The sequence below is a fragment of the Urocitellus parryii genome, chromosome 3 (assembly GCF_045843805.1).
Source record: "Urocitellus parryii isolate mUroPar1 chromosome 3, mUroPar1.hap1, whole genome shotgun sequence".
Classification (NCBI taxonomy): domain Eukaryota; kingdom Metazoa; phylum Chordata; class Mammalia; order Rodentia; family Sciuridae; genus Urocitellus; species Urocitellus parryii.
In genome coordinates, this window is record NC_135533.1 from 22,557,985 (window position 1) to 22,573,038 (window position 15,054).

At 35.4% G+C, this 15,054-nt stretch overlaps 1 protein-coding gene across 1 annotated transcript in view; it reads left to right on the forward strand.

Moving 5' to 3' along the window:
* Positions 1-15,054, forward strand: part of Copg2 (coat protein complex I subunit gamma 2) — a 131,543-nt gene that overhangs the window by 55,326 nt on the left and 61,163 nt on the right. The window contains exons 10-12 of the mRNA XM_026392778.2: positions 11,640-11,773; positions 12,664-12,731; positions 13,759-13,947. Of these exons, the coding sequence (XP_026248563.1) occupies positions 11,640-11,773; positions 12,664-12,731; positions 13,759-13,947 (391 nt within the window). The remainder of the gene's footprint in view (positions 1-11,639; positions 11,774-12,663; positions 12,732-13,758; positions 13,948-15,054) is intronic.

The window sequence follows — 15,054 nt, forward strand, 5'->3', positions numbered from 1 at the left end:
TTTAATATTTATTTTTTAGTTGTAATTGGACACATATCTTTATTTTATTTATTTTTATGTGGTGCTGAGGATCAAAACCAAGGCCTTGCACATGCTAGGTGAGCGCTATACCGCTGAGCCACAATACCAGCCCCATCTTATGGGTTTTACAAAATTTTTATTAATTATTGATGGACTTTTATTTACTTTTTGTTTATATATGGTGTTGAGAATTGAACCCAGTGCCTCACACATGCTAGACAAGTGCTCTGCCACTGAGCCACAACCACAACCCTACAGTTGATTTTTATTTGTTGATCTTGTATACTGTAACTTTGCTATGATCCTTTATTAGTTCTGGGTATGTGTGCATATGTTTGTTTGTATTCCTGGGGATTTTCTGTGCACAGGATCATGCCATCTGTGAACAAAGACAGTTTTACTTCTTTTTTTTTTCCCCCAAACTAGATGTCTTTAATTTCTTTTTGAACTGCATTGCACTGGCTCAGGCCTTTAACACAGTGCTAAGTAGAAGTGATGGAAGCAGATACTCTTTTCTGGTCCCCAATCTTAGGAATGCATTAAGCATGATGTAAGTGTGGATTTTCTGAAGATGTGCTTTATTCAGTTGAGGATATACCTTTTATTTCTAGTTTATGGGATTAAAAAAAATAATGAATGGGTGTTAGAATTTGTTAGTTGCTGTTTCTGTATATATGAAGATGATTATATTTTTTATCCTTTAAATTACTGTACTATATTACATTGTTTTTCTAGTGTTAAACCAACTTTGTATTCCTCTGATTAATACACTTACCTACGGTATATAATTTTTATGTATGTTACTGGATTCCATTTGCTGATATTTTGTTAAAAAATGTTTTTGTCTGTTGAAAGGAATATTGTTCTGTAATTGTTTTTCTTTTTTTAATTTTATTTTTTTTATTGGTTGTTCACAACATTACAAAGCTCTTGACATATCATATTTCATACATTAGATTGAAGTGGGTTATGAACTCCCAATTTTACCCCAAATGCAGATTGCAGAATCACGTCGGTTACACATCCACAATTTTACATAATGCCCAATTAGTAATTGTTGTATTCTGTTACCTTTCCTATCCCCTACTATCCCCCCTCCCCTCCCATCCCATCTTCTCTCTCTACCCCATCTACTGTAATTCATTTCTCTCCTTGCTTATTTTCCCATTCCCCTCACAACCTCTTATATGTAATTTTGTATAGCAATGAGGGTCTCCCTTCATTTCCATGCAATTTCCCTTTTCTCTCCCTTTCCCTCCCATCTCATGTCTCTGTTTAATGTTAATCTTTTCTTCCTGCTCTTCCTCCCTGCTCTGTTCATAGTTGCTCTCATTATATCAAAGAAGACATTTGGTATTTGTTTTTTAGGGATTGACTAGCTTCACTAAGCATAATCTGCTCTAGTGCCATCCATTTCCCTGCAAATTCTATGATTTTGTCATTTTTTATTGCAGCATAGTACTCCATTGTGTATAGATGCCACATTTTTTATCCATTCATCTATTGAAGGGCATCTGGGTTGGTTCCACAGTCTAGCTATTGTGAATTGTGCTGCTATGAACATCAATGTGGCAGCATCCCTGTAGCATGCTCTTTTAAGGTCTTCAGAGAATAGTCCGAGAAGGGCAATAGCAGGGTCAAATGGTGGTTCCATTCCCAGCTTTCCCAGGAATCTCCAAACTGCTTTCCAAATTGGCCGCACCAATTTGCAGTCCCCCCAGCAATGTACAAGAGTACCCTTTTCTCTACATCCTCGACAGCACTTGTTGTTGTTTGACTTCATAGTGGCTGCCAATCTTACTGGAGTGAGATGGTATCTTAGGGTGGTTTTGATTTGCATTTCTCTGACTGCTAGAGATGGTGAGCATTTTTTCATGTACTTGTTGATTGATTGTATATCCTCCTCTGAGAAGTGTCTGTTCAGGTCCTTGGCCCATTTGTTGATTGGGTTATTTGTTATCTTATTGTCTAATTTTTTGAGTTCTTTGTAAGCTCTGGATATTAGGGCTCTATCTGAAGTGTGAGGAGTAAAAATTTGTTCCCATGATGTAGGCTCCCGATTTACCTCTCTTATTGTTTCTCTTGCTGAGAAAAAACTTTTTAGTTTAAGTAAGTCCCATTTGTTGATTCTTGTTATTAACTCTTGTGCTATGGGTGTCCTATTAAGGAATTTGGAGCCTGATCCCACAATATGTAGATCGGAGCCAACTTTTTCTTCTATCAGACGCAGAGTCTCTGATTTGATATCAAGCTCCTTGATCCATTTTGAGTTAACTTTTGTGCATGGCAAGAGAAAGGGATTCAGTTTCATTTTGTTGCATATGAATTTCCAGTTTTCCCAACACCATTTGTTGAAGATGCTATCCTTCCTCCATTGCATGCTTTTAGCCCCTTTATCAAATATAAGATAGTTGTAACTTTGTGGATTAGTCTCTGTGTACTCTATTCTATACCATTGGTCCACCCGCCTGTTTTGGTACCAGTACCATGCTGTTTTTGTCACTATTGCTCTGTAATATAGTTTGAAATCTGGTATCGCTGTACCGCCTGATTCACACTTCCTGCTTAGAATTGCTTTTGCTATTCTGGGTCTTTTATTTTTCCATATGAATTTCATGATTGCTTTATCTATTTCTACAAGAAATGCCATTGGGATTTTGATTGGCATTGCATTAAACCTATAGAGAACTTTTGGTAATATCGCCATTTTGATAATGTTAGTTCTGCCTATCCATGAACAGGGTATATTTTTCCATAAATCTTCTAAGATCTTCTTCTACTTCTCTCTTTAGGGTTCTGTAGTTCTCATTGTATAAATCTTTCACCTCTTTTGTTAGGTTGATTCCCAAGTATTTTATTTTTTTGGAGGATATTGTGAATGGAGTGTTTTTCCTCATTTCCGTTTCAGAAGTTTTGTCGCTGATATACAGAAATGCCTTTGATTTATGCGTGTTGATTTTATATCCTGCCACTTTGCTGAATTCATTTATTAGTTCTAGTAGTTTCTTTGTAGACTCTTATGGGTTTTCTAGGTATAGAATCATGTCACCTGCAAATAGTGATAATTTAAGTTCTTCTTTTCCTATTTTTATGCCTTTAATTTCTTTCGTCTAATTGCTCTGGCCAGTGTTTCGAGAACTATATTGAATAGAAGTGGTGATAGAGGGCATCCCTGTCTTGTTCCAGATTTTAGAGGGAATGCCTTCAACTTTTGTCCATTCAGAATGATGCTACCCTGAGGCTTAGCATAGATAGCTTTTACAATGTCAAGGTAAGTTCCTGTTATCCCTAGTTTTTCAAGTGTTTTGAACATAAAGGGATGCTGTACTTTGTCAAATGCTTTCTCTGCGTCTATCGAGATGATCATATGGTTCTTATCTTTAAGTCTATTGATGTGGTGAATAACATTTATTGATTTCCGTATATTGAACCAGCCTTGCATCCCAGGGATGAATCCTTCTTGATCATGGTGCACAATTTTTTTGATGTGTTTTTGTATTCGATTCGCCAGAATTTTATTGAGGATTTTTGCATCTAGGTTCATTAGAGATATTGGTCTGTAGTTTTCTTTCTTTGAGGTGTCTTTGTCTTGTTTCAGAAGCAGGGTGACGTTGGCCTCATAGAATGAATTTGGAAGAGCTCCCTCTTTTTCTGTTTCCTGAAATAACTTGAAAAGTATTGGTATTAATTCTTCTTTAAAGGTTTTGTAAAACTCCGCTGTATACCCATCCGGTCCTGGGCTTTTCTTGGTTGGTAGTCTTTTGATTGCTTCTTCAATTTCATCCATTGATATTGGTCTGTTCAAATTGTGTGTATCCTCCTGACTCAGTCTGGGCAAATCATATGACTTAAGAAATTTATCGATGTCTTCACTATCTTCTATTTTATTGGAATATAAGTTTTCAAAATAATTTCTAATTGTCTTCTGTATTTCTGTAGCATCTGTTGTGATATTGCCTTTTTCATCCCATATGTTAGTAATTTGAGTTCTCTCTCTTCTTCTCTTCGTTAGCATGGCTAAAGGTCTGTCGATCTTATTTATTTTTTCGAAGAACCAACTTTTAGTTTTGTTAATTTTTTCAATAGTTTCTTCTGTTTCAATTTCATTGATTTCTGCTCTGATTTTAATTATTTCTTGCCTTCTGTTACATTTGCTGTTGTTTTGCTCTTCCTTTTCTAGGGCTTTGAGATGAAGTGTGAGCTCATTTATTTGTTGGTTTTTTCTTTTTTTGAGGAATGACCACTAGGTGATGAATTTTCCTCTTAAAACTGCTTTCATTGTGTCCCATAGATTCCGATATGTTGTGTCTGTATTTTCATTTATCTCTAAGAATTTTTTGATTTCCCCCTTTATGTCTTCTGTAACCCATTGATCATTCAGTAACATATTGTTCATTTTCCATGTGATGTAGGATTTTTCCTTCCATCTTTTATCATTGATTTCCAGTTTCATTCCATTATGATCAGATAAAATGCATGGTATTATCTCCACCCCTTTATATTTACTGAGGGTTGCCCTATGGCATAATATATGGTCTGTTTTTGAGAAGGATCCATGTGCTGCTGAGAAAAAAGTATATCCATTTGATGATGGTTGATATATTCTATATATGTCAGTTAAGTCTAGGTTATTGATTGTGGTATTGAGTTCTATAGTTTCTTTATTCAACTTTTGTTTGGAGGATCTGTCCAATGGTGAGAGAGGTGTGTTGAAGTCACCCATAATTATTGTGTTGTGGTCTATTTGATTCTTGAACTTTAGGAGAATTTGTTTTATGAACATCGCAGCATCATTATTTGGTGCATAAATATTGATAATTGTTATGTCTTGTTGGTGAATGGTTCCTTTTAACAGTATATAATGTCCTTCTTTATCCCTTTTGATTAACTTAGTCTTGAAGTCGATTTTATTCGATATGAGGATGGCCATCCCTGCTTGCTTATGAGGACCGTGTGCATGGTATATTTTTTCCCATCCTTTCACCTTCAGCCTGTGTATGTCTTTTCCAATCAGATGTGTCTCCTGGAGGCAGCATATTGTTGGATTTGTTTTTTTAATCCATGATACCAGCCTATGTCGCTTTATTGGAGAGTTTAAGCCATAACATTCAGAGTTACTATTGATACATGGTGTGTACTTCCATCCAGGTTTGATTATTTATCCTTTTTTAAAAAAATTTAGTTTGTTTCTCCATGATTATCTTTCCCCTCGCCCTCTGTCTTTACCGAAGCACTTCCCTCTGATGGTTTTGGTTATTGTTTTTCATTTCTTCCTCGTGTAGTGTTTTGCTCAAAATGCATTGCAATGCTGGTTTTCTGGCTGCAAATTCTTTTCACTTTTGTTTATCATGAAAGATTTTTATTTCGTTGTCATACCTGAAGCTTAATTTTGCTGGATACAGAATTCTTAGTTGGCATCCATTGTCTTTCAGTGTTTGAAATACATTGTTCCATGACCTTCTTGCTTTCAGTGTCTGTGTTAAAAAATCCGTTGTTAACCTTACTGGTTTACCCCTGAATGTAATCTGTCTCCTTTCTCTTGTAGCTTTTAATATTTTCTCTTTGTTCTGTATATTGGATATCTTCATAACAATGTGTCTTGGCGTTGGTCTACTGTGATTTTGTGTGCTCGGTGTCCTGTATGCATCTTTAATTTGTATATCTGTTTCCTTTTTTATTTCTGGAAAGTTTTCTGTAATTATTTCATTCAGCAGGTTACTCATTCCCTTGGTTTGAATCTCTGTACCTTCTTCTATCCCGATGACTCGTAAGTTTGGTTTTTTTATGTTATCCCATAACTCTTGGATGTTTTTCTCGTGATTTTTTACCAGCCTTTCTGAGTTGGCTAGACTCTTTTCAAGATGATATATTTTGTCTTCATTATCTGACGTTCTGGCTTCTACTTGCTCCACTCTGTTAGTGATACTCTCAAATGAGTTTTTAATTTGGTTTATCGTTTCCTTCATTTCTAGAATTATTGTTTATTTTTTATAATCTCTCTATCTCCTGATGAAGATGCTTAACTTCTTCTTTTATCTGTTTATGTAATTCATTCTCAATGTGTTCTTTCGCTGCTTGAATTTGCTGTCTCGTATCCTCTTTAAGGTTCCATTCCATTTGTCTAAGGTGTTCCTTGAGTTCTTTATATGACCATTTTTCTGATGACTCTAGGTCCTCCTGAATATTTAGGCTGTCCTGCATTGTTTGTACTCCTTTTCTTCTTTGCTTTTTGAAGCTGCTCATGTTGCTTCTTGTTCTGTTTGACTGCTAAGTTACTGTTTACTCCTATAAATTTATTTGATGCTTGGGAGGAAAGGTATTAGAAGGGAAGGGAAGATGTCACTAAAGAGAATGAGAGTAGGCAGGTAGAATTCAAGGAAGGGGGGATAAGATAATTGAAAAGAAATGAAAAGACAAAAGAAGAAAAAAATAGGAAATTAAAAAAAAAATAAAAAAATTAAAATTAAAATTGGAAGAAAAAAATTTAAAAAAATTAAAAAACAAGAAAGAAAAATGAAAGAAAAACCCAAATCAAAAAAAAAAAAACTAATAAATGCAGTCTTAGAGTTTGATTAACTTCTCTTCCAGTAGGTGGCGCTGTGCCCACCAGGCCAAGTTTCTCCTGTCAATACCGGGAACCAATCACTGTGCAGCAGCTCCTCCTCCCAGACTGGGCGAGTCTCCAATCCTGAGTGCCTAGGGCCTCCTCTTGTGTCTAGTCACTTCCCACTTTTCCTCTAGCCAGGCCCCTCTCACGGGTGCCGCTCACCACAATACTGGGTACACGCCAGGTCTGCAGCTCCTGGGAGCCCTGTTTTCATGAATGACTGGGCACACTCTCCCTGTTTGCCCTTCCCTCAGACCCTAAGTTTGTAGAGCTTGGGGCTGAGAATCCTCAGCGAATTTTACTTGCCCTCCAGTAGCCACGCCCCCGGTAGCTGGTGCAAGAGACCTCAGCTGTCAGCACTGGTGGGAGCGGTAGTTCCGCACCTCGGGTCCTGCGCCACCTCTAATTCCCTCAGTCTGGCTTCCGCGCTCTCGGGAGAGCTGGGAGGGCCCCTTAAGGTTTCCCCGATGTGTGGAGAGGGAAGGCTAGGGGATTACACACCTGTAGCCGCAGGATTCAATGAAGTTATCTCCTCCGCCGCAGTCTGATGACGTCAGTTCTCTGCCACGGTGGTATCTCTTGCAAATGGCGACAGTTCGTTTCCCTTTGCCGGGTGACCAATGCAACGGGTGGGTCCTTACTTTCTCTCCCAAGCCCCTTTTCAAACCTGTGGCCACTACCTATGAAGGCTCGGTTGGCATTTACCTCCGTAGGATCAGAAGGGCTGACCAGTTGTTTCAGCCGGATGGATCAGTGCTGAGTCGCAGCTGTTTGTCTGCGGGAAACAGGCTAACGGGAGCTTGAATTCAGCCCATCTGGGCTCGGTGTGTGTTCTGAGAGGCCCAGACTGTTCGCCCCAGATCCACGTCAGCTCAGCATTGCCTAGTGATCCTGAGCAAACAGATTTAGGCTGTTTATGACTCCCTATGCCTGCACAGCTGAAGAGGTCAGAGACTTGATCTCTCCGCGGCTGCCGCCATGTTGGAATCTGTAATTGTTTTTCTTGTGAATTTTTGTCATACTGACATCATATATTTAGTTGAGTTGTATGTATTCCCTTCTCATTTCTGTTTTGAAGGAGTCTGTGAAGGGTTGGTATTATTATTTAAATATTTGATAGAACTAACCAGTGAAGCCATCTATATCTGTATTTTTCTTTGAGAGGTGGGTTTTGTGTGTGTGTTGTACTGGGGATTGAATCCAGGGGCATTCTACCACTGAGCTATACTTCCAGCCCACCCTTTTTTCTTTCTTTAAAAAACAAACAAAACAAAAATGTGTAAGTTGCCTGAGCTGGTCTTAAACTTGTAATTCTCATGCTTTAGCCTCCCAAGTCACTGGAGTTAGAGGGGTATGCCATGCCAACTTGCCTGACTAAGGGGTGATTGGGGGAGGGGTATGGTACTAGGGTTTAAATCCAGGGGTGCTTAACAATATCCCCAGCCCTTGTTTTTTTTTTCTTTTAATTTAGAGACAGGGTCTCACTAAGTTGCTTAGGGCCTTGCTAAGTTGCTGAGACTGGCTTTGAACTTGTGATCCTCCTGCCTCAGCCTCCCAAGCTGTTGGGAAGGCAGATGTGCACCACCATACCAGCTAAGGGATGATTTTTTAATAATTGACTCCGTAGAAGTTAGACTATTTCTTCTTGAGTCAGTTTTGGTGGTTTGGTATTTCTAGGGATTTGTCTGTTTCATCTAAGTTTCTTAATTTTTTGACATATAGTTGTTTATAATATTTTCCCATGATTCTTTTAATTTATTTTGGATCAGTAGTGATAGTCCTCTTTCATTCCTATTTGTGGCTTTTATTCTTTTTTTCTTGGTTAGTCTAGATGAAGCTGTGTTGATCTGAAAAGATAAACAAAATAGAATTTTAAAAAAATATTGAAAAAAAAGAGACATTTCACAATGATAAAGAGGTCAATATATCAGGAGGGTATAACACAAGGATAAACATACATACAGAACAACAGAACCTCAAAAATACATGAAATAAACTTGACAAAAAGAAGATAATAATTTAATAATAATAGTTGGAGTTGTCTATATCCATTCAATAATTGACAGAAAAACTAGACAGAAAATTTATTAAAGATTCAGATGAACTGAACAACACAACCAAATCAACCTGATCATATAAAATAGTCAGTCTGCTGGGCACAGTGGTGTATGCCTTGCCTGTAATCCCAGTGGCTCAGGGGACTGAGGCAAAAGGAAAACTTTGCGTTTCTTTGATTTTTGTATGATTTCTGTCCTTATGTGTTGAGTCTTGTTTTGTGACTTGGCATCTAATCTATCCTTGGAAAAGGGTCCATATGCACTTGAAAAGGTGATGTGCTTTTATAGTCATTGCAAGATGCTTAACTACTGTGTCACATCCCAGCTCTTCTCATAAATATTTTTATTTAGAGACAGGGTCTCTCTGAGTTGCTTAGGGCCTTGCTAAGTCACTGAGGCTGGCTTTGAACTCTTGATTCTCCTGCCTCAGCCTCTGGAGTCACTGGAATTACAGGCAAGTTGTACTGCCACCACGCCCAGCAGATTGATTGTTTTATATGATCAAGTTGAGTTAGTTATGTTGTTCGGGTCATCTGTATCCTTGATAAATTTTCTGTCTGGTTTTTCTGTCAATTACTTGAGGGGGATATAAACAACTCCAGCTATTATTATTAAATAATTATCTTCCTTTTTGTTTTTAAATATATTTTTACTTATAGTTGGACAAAATACCTTTATTTTATTTATTTATTTTTATGTGGTGCTGAGGATTGAACCTAGTGCCTCACGCGTGCTAGGCAAGAGCTCTACTGCTAAGCTACAACCCCAGTCCTGATTATCTTATTTTTGTCAAGTTTATTTCATGTATTTTTGAGGTTGTTATTGTTGTATATTTATCCTTATGTTACACCTTTCTGATATATTGACCTCTTTATCTTTGTGAAATGTCTCTTTTTGTCTCAATATTTTTTAAAATTCTATTTCATCTGGTATTAATATAGCTATTTCTGGTCTCTTATGGTTATTGCCTGTCATATCTTTTTCCATTTCTTACTTTCATTCTACTTGGGACTTTAAATCTAAAGTATATGTATTTACACAGGAGGAATGCTTTTTTAAATTGTCTGACAATCTATCTTTTGGATGTTTTAGACCATTCATAGTAATATAATTATTGATATCATTGGATTTACCCTTGCCATTTTGGTGTTTGTTCTCTTTAAATTTCTTGTTCTTTTTATTGTTGTTCCTCGAATCCTCTTTAATTACTTTTTAAGTGTATAATTTCATTTCAATTCCTGTCAGTATTGTAACTTTTTAGCTTTAATTATTGTTTTTTAATAACTTATTATTAATTATTTTTTATGTGGTGATGAGGATTGAACCCAGTGCCTCATGCATGCTAGGCAAGCGCTCTACCACTGAGCCACAACCCCAGCCCAGTTTTAATTATTGTTGTAGGGATAATAATAGGTATTTTAATTTATCACAGTTTACTTCAGATGGATACTAATATAATTCTAGTAAAATATGGAATCTTTGTTCCAATGTAGTTCCATTCCCTTCTCCCTCTTTCTTGTTTGCTGTTATCACTTATGATACTTGTATATGTTATAAATCCACAATAGTGTGTTATAATTATTGGTTTGTAAAATTTTAGGTCCTTTAAAATAGTTGAGAAATGAGAAAACTTCTGAATTTTGTGTCCCACATTCCTAGTGCTCTTCATGTCACTAAAATCAGTTTTTAAGTCTAAAGCATTCTTCTTTTAGTATTTTTTGTAAAGCAGTGAATTATCTTAGTCTTTGAATCAGTGTTGGGAAGTTTTTGTTGATTCTTTGAATATTCTTTTGCTTCTTTGTCTCTCTCTTCCTAAGATTCCTATTATGCAGAGTTGGTACCCTTGTTTATATTACACAGGTCTTCAAATTTCTGTCATTTTCCTTCGTCTTTTCTTCTTTATTTCCCTCACTGGTTAACTCAGATGACCTATTATCAAGCTTGCTGGTTCTTTCATCTGCCAGCACAAGTCTGCTATTGAACCTCCCTAGTTAATGTTTTTGTTCCAGTCATTGTACTTTCTAAATCTATAATTTTAATTTCTTTCTTTAAAGAAATCATTTGGGGCTGGGGTTATGGCTTAGTGATAGAGTGCTCGCCTAGCATGTGTGAGGAGGTTTTATCCTCAGTACTACATAAAAACAAATAAAATAAAGATATTGTGTCCAACTACAACTAAAAAAAAAAAGAAATCACTTGTATCTTTTTGATGATAGTCTCTCTGTGGAGCGGTATCATTATTATATTTCCCATTAACTCTTAGAATGGTTTCCTTTAGTTTCTTGAATGTATTTGAACTAACTGACTTAAAGTTTTACCTAGTAAGTCCAACATTTGGGCTTCCTTAGGAATAATTTCTGTGGATGGCTTTTTTCCCCAACATATGCACCATACTTTACTGTTTCTTTGTATGGCTCAGAATTATTTTTTTTCTCAAAAAACAAACTCTGATTTTCATCCTTCGTAGTATTAATGTGGCATATAACATGAATTGATTTTCTGTTGTTAAACCAACTTTGCTAAGCTTCTGGTTTTCATAGCTTTTGTGGTTCTGAGGCTACTGGTTTCCAGGGCTGCAATGAAACTGGGAAGATGAGAATAGAAATTGGAAGTAGGGTAAGTTAAAACACTAGAAAGCTTATCATTCTAATCAAGACTCAGCTGCTTTTTTCTTTCTTTTAATTAATGCTTAAAGGATTATTGCAAGTATTTGGATGCTAGAGTTTTGAAAATGCTGGTTTAGATAAATTTTTTGGTCATTGTTTTTTGGAGAAGTGAATTTTCAGACGTCCTTCATCATTCCAAAAGTGTATCTCAGTCTATCTGTGCTTTTAGCCACTGTGCTTATTATTTCTCTATTTGATATCTAAATAATGACACCTCTGTCTCTCTCTCTCTCTTCTAAATATGTGTGTGTATATATATATATATATATATTTTTTTTTTATTGGCAGCCATGACAGTCCACTTTTTGATTTCATTGAGAGTTGCTTGCGAAATAAACATGAAATGGTTATTTATGAAGCTGCTTCTGCTATCATCCATCTTCCTAACTGTACTGCAAGAGAGTTGGCACCTGCTGTCTCAGGTTAGTTGTGTATTTGATAACTGTTTTTATGGTCTTAAGATTTTAAGTTTGATATCTACAGAACAGGTGTTAAGAATGATTTTTTAAAAAATATCTTTTAGTTGTAAATGGACACAGTACCTTTATTTTATTTATTTATTTTTATGTGGTGCTGAGGATCAAACCCAGTGCCTCACAAGTGCTAGGTGAGCAGTCTACCACTGAGCCATAACCCATCCAAAGAATGATTTTTGAACCTTAACTATATATAGATGTAGCCTTTTCATTTTGATAACTTATGTGTAATTTATTTGAGTTGTTCTTTATTACTTTTAAATTTGTTTCCTCATATAAAACTTTTTTACTTAGAAGACAAATAACTTTAATGTCTTCAAGTTTTCTTTAATGTTTAGAAAGTCCATTTGCTCCCATAATATGTGTGTGTGCACGCACACGCGCATGTACGTGCATGTATTGCTGTGGATTGAACCAGGTCTTTGGGCATGCTAAACAAGTGCTTTGTCCCTGAGCTACATCCCAGTCTGTAATTATCCATTTTTCTGTCATTTAAATTCAGATATTAATGAGTACAATAATTCTTAGAAGCAAACTTTATTTTATAAAGTTTAATAGCTTTTCCTATTTCTGATATAATACATTTTTTCAAATATATATTTTTAGTTGGAAATGGACAGAATACCTTTGTTTTTATGTGGTGCTGACAATTGAACTCAGTGCCACACGTGCGCCAGGCAAGCGCTCTACCACAGCCCCAGCTCCATTTTTTTCATGTAAATTTTTCATGCTGTAATCTAATTTTCTTATTCATTTTTTGAATGATTCATTACGTATTTTCATCTAAACGTATACAATGAAATGAACAATGTAGGGATTTTGTTTGTTTGTTTTAGTTCTTCAACTTTTCTGCAGCTCACCTAAGCCAGCCTTGAGATACGCAGCTGTAAGGACCCTTAACAAGGTAGGTTTCCTTTTGCTAACTATGGACTTACATCACTGATTGAGAAACATTAAATGTGATCATTTGGCTTTCTTTTCAAGGTTAGTATATATAATTTATGGTCTTCATTTCTACAACACCTCATTTGGATTTGTAGCCTTAGGTATGGCCATTTACACTATCATTCAGCAGAATATTATAATTCATTTCTCACTTTTATGCACTTTAAGTTCAAGAACTACACTGTTGAGTATGGTAACTATTTACCACAGTGACTATTTAAATTTAAATTACTGCAACATAAGGCACACTAATATTTCTGCACAAGACTTATGATGATCCTTGTTAAGAAGGACAAATGAAGATTTAGTTTTTCATTAATTTGGGTAATGTTTTGCTGTTAAATGAATTTTAATGATAGTGCTTTGCAGAGCATTTTCACATTTTCAGAGTTGTGAGTCAGGGACTCTGTACCAATCTGAGATAGACAGAGGTGGAACAACATCAACAAAAGCAAGGAAATGGGAGAATGACAGACATGTTTTAGTGACCATGGGAAATGCACTTTGGCTAGAATTTGCTTGTTTAATTACAGAATTGTTTTCTAAGTGATAATATATTAATATCAGTTGAGCATTGTTTACCATGGTGGATATTGTTCTCAGATCTAACATCTAGAAGAGTAGATAGATATAGACACATGTACTATAAAGAAATGCAGGTCAACTATAATAAAAGACTGTGATATTGTTTTGTTATAGGGCAATAAGAGAGTATTGTGCTATACTGTAGCAATTAATCATTTAATAAATCATATACTATACCTTATTAAAAATAATCCTTAAACAATTACTTTTTTTTTTAAATGATGATTAGTGAACCCAGGGCTTTGCATACACTAAGCAAACACTCTACCACTGAGCTACCAGAACAATTACTTTTATCCTTTATTGTCCCCTTTAACTACTGCTTATTTTCATTAAAATTTAAGTTTTAGCCTTTATCAATGTCAGTATGCTTACTAATTTTTTTCCTGCCCTTCCACAAGGTGGCAATGAAGCACCCCTCTGCTGTTACTGCCTGCAATCTGGATTTAGAAAACTTGATCACAGACTCAAACAGAAGCATTGCTACCCTAGCCATTACTACTCTGCTCAAAACAGGAAGTGAGAGCAGTGTGGACAGGCTCATGAAGCAGATATCTTCTTTTGTGTCTGAAATTTCAGATGAGTTCAAGGTAAAAGTTCAAACATGAACGTGTTTTCTCCCAATCTGTGACTTATCTGTTTCTTTTCTTAACAAAGTCTTTTGAGGAGTAGAAGTTTTAATTTTTAAAAAGTCCAATTTATCAATTTGTTTCTTTCACAGTCATTAGGCATACAATCTAAATAACCTTTATCAATCTCCAAGTCATAAAGATAATCTCTGCTGTTTTATTCTAAATGTTTTATGGTTTTAGCTTTTATATTTTGGTCTATGACCCAACTTGAATAAATTTTTGTATGATAATTTCAGTGTTTCTCTCTACTGATGTACAGTTATTCCAACATAATTTATCTGAAATACTTCTTCATTGGAATGCTTTGGCATCTTTATTTGAAAAGCAAATAACCAATTAATTGTTTACTGGTAGTATATAAAAGCTTTTTTTATTAGTTTTCCATATTAATTCCATATCCTTTGACCTTGTTAAGTTCCCTTATTGGTTATAATTATTATTATATACATTCCTTGGGAACATGTACACAATCATCTCATCTCTGAATAGAGACAGTTTCACTTTATTTCCAATCAAAATATCTTTCTTTTCTTTTTTCTTGCCTTATTAAAATAGCTAGTATTTCCAGTACAGTGTTGAATAGAACTAATGAGAGTATATTAGAGATAATTTTAAAAAAACAATAAAATTTCAGTTAAGAGAATGAAAGTAGAAAGATTTTATTGTTTTATTCTTACTTCAGCCATTTCATATAATTGACCCCATTACTCTCTGCACTAAGTATACTTCTAAAATTTTAAACAAATAAGCTAAGCCTATATATTCTAGTGGGCATTTTGAATCTTTGGAGAACCTTAGGAGGTGATGACAGTCATTTTTGCAGCATTTTATAAAATAAATTGGGATTGTGAAGGAAGTAAGTTTGGTAATGGATGTTTTAGAATAGGAATTGACAAACTTTTCTTTAAAGGATCATAAAATAAATATTTTAGGCTTTCCCTCCATTATCTGTTGCATAGTCTTCCTTTTTTTTTTCTTTCTTTACAACTCTCTAAAAATTTAAAAATCAACTTAGCTGTAAAAAATGGGATGCAGACAAAATAGAGCCATAGTTTACTGGCTTCA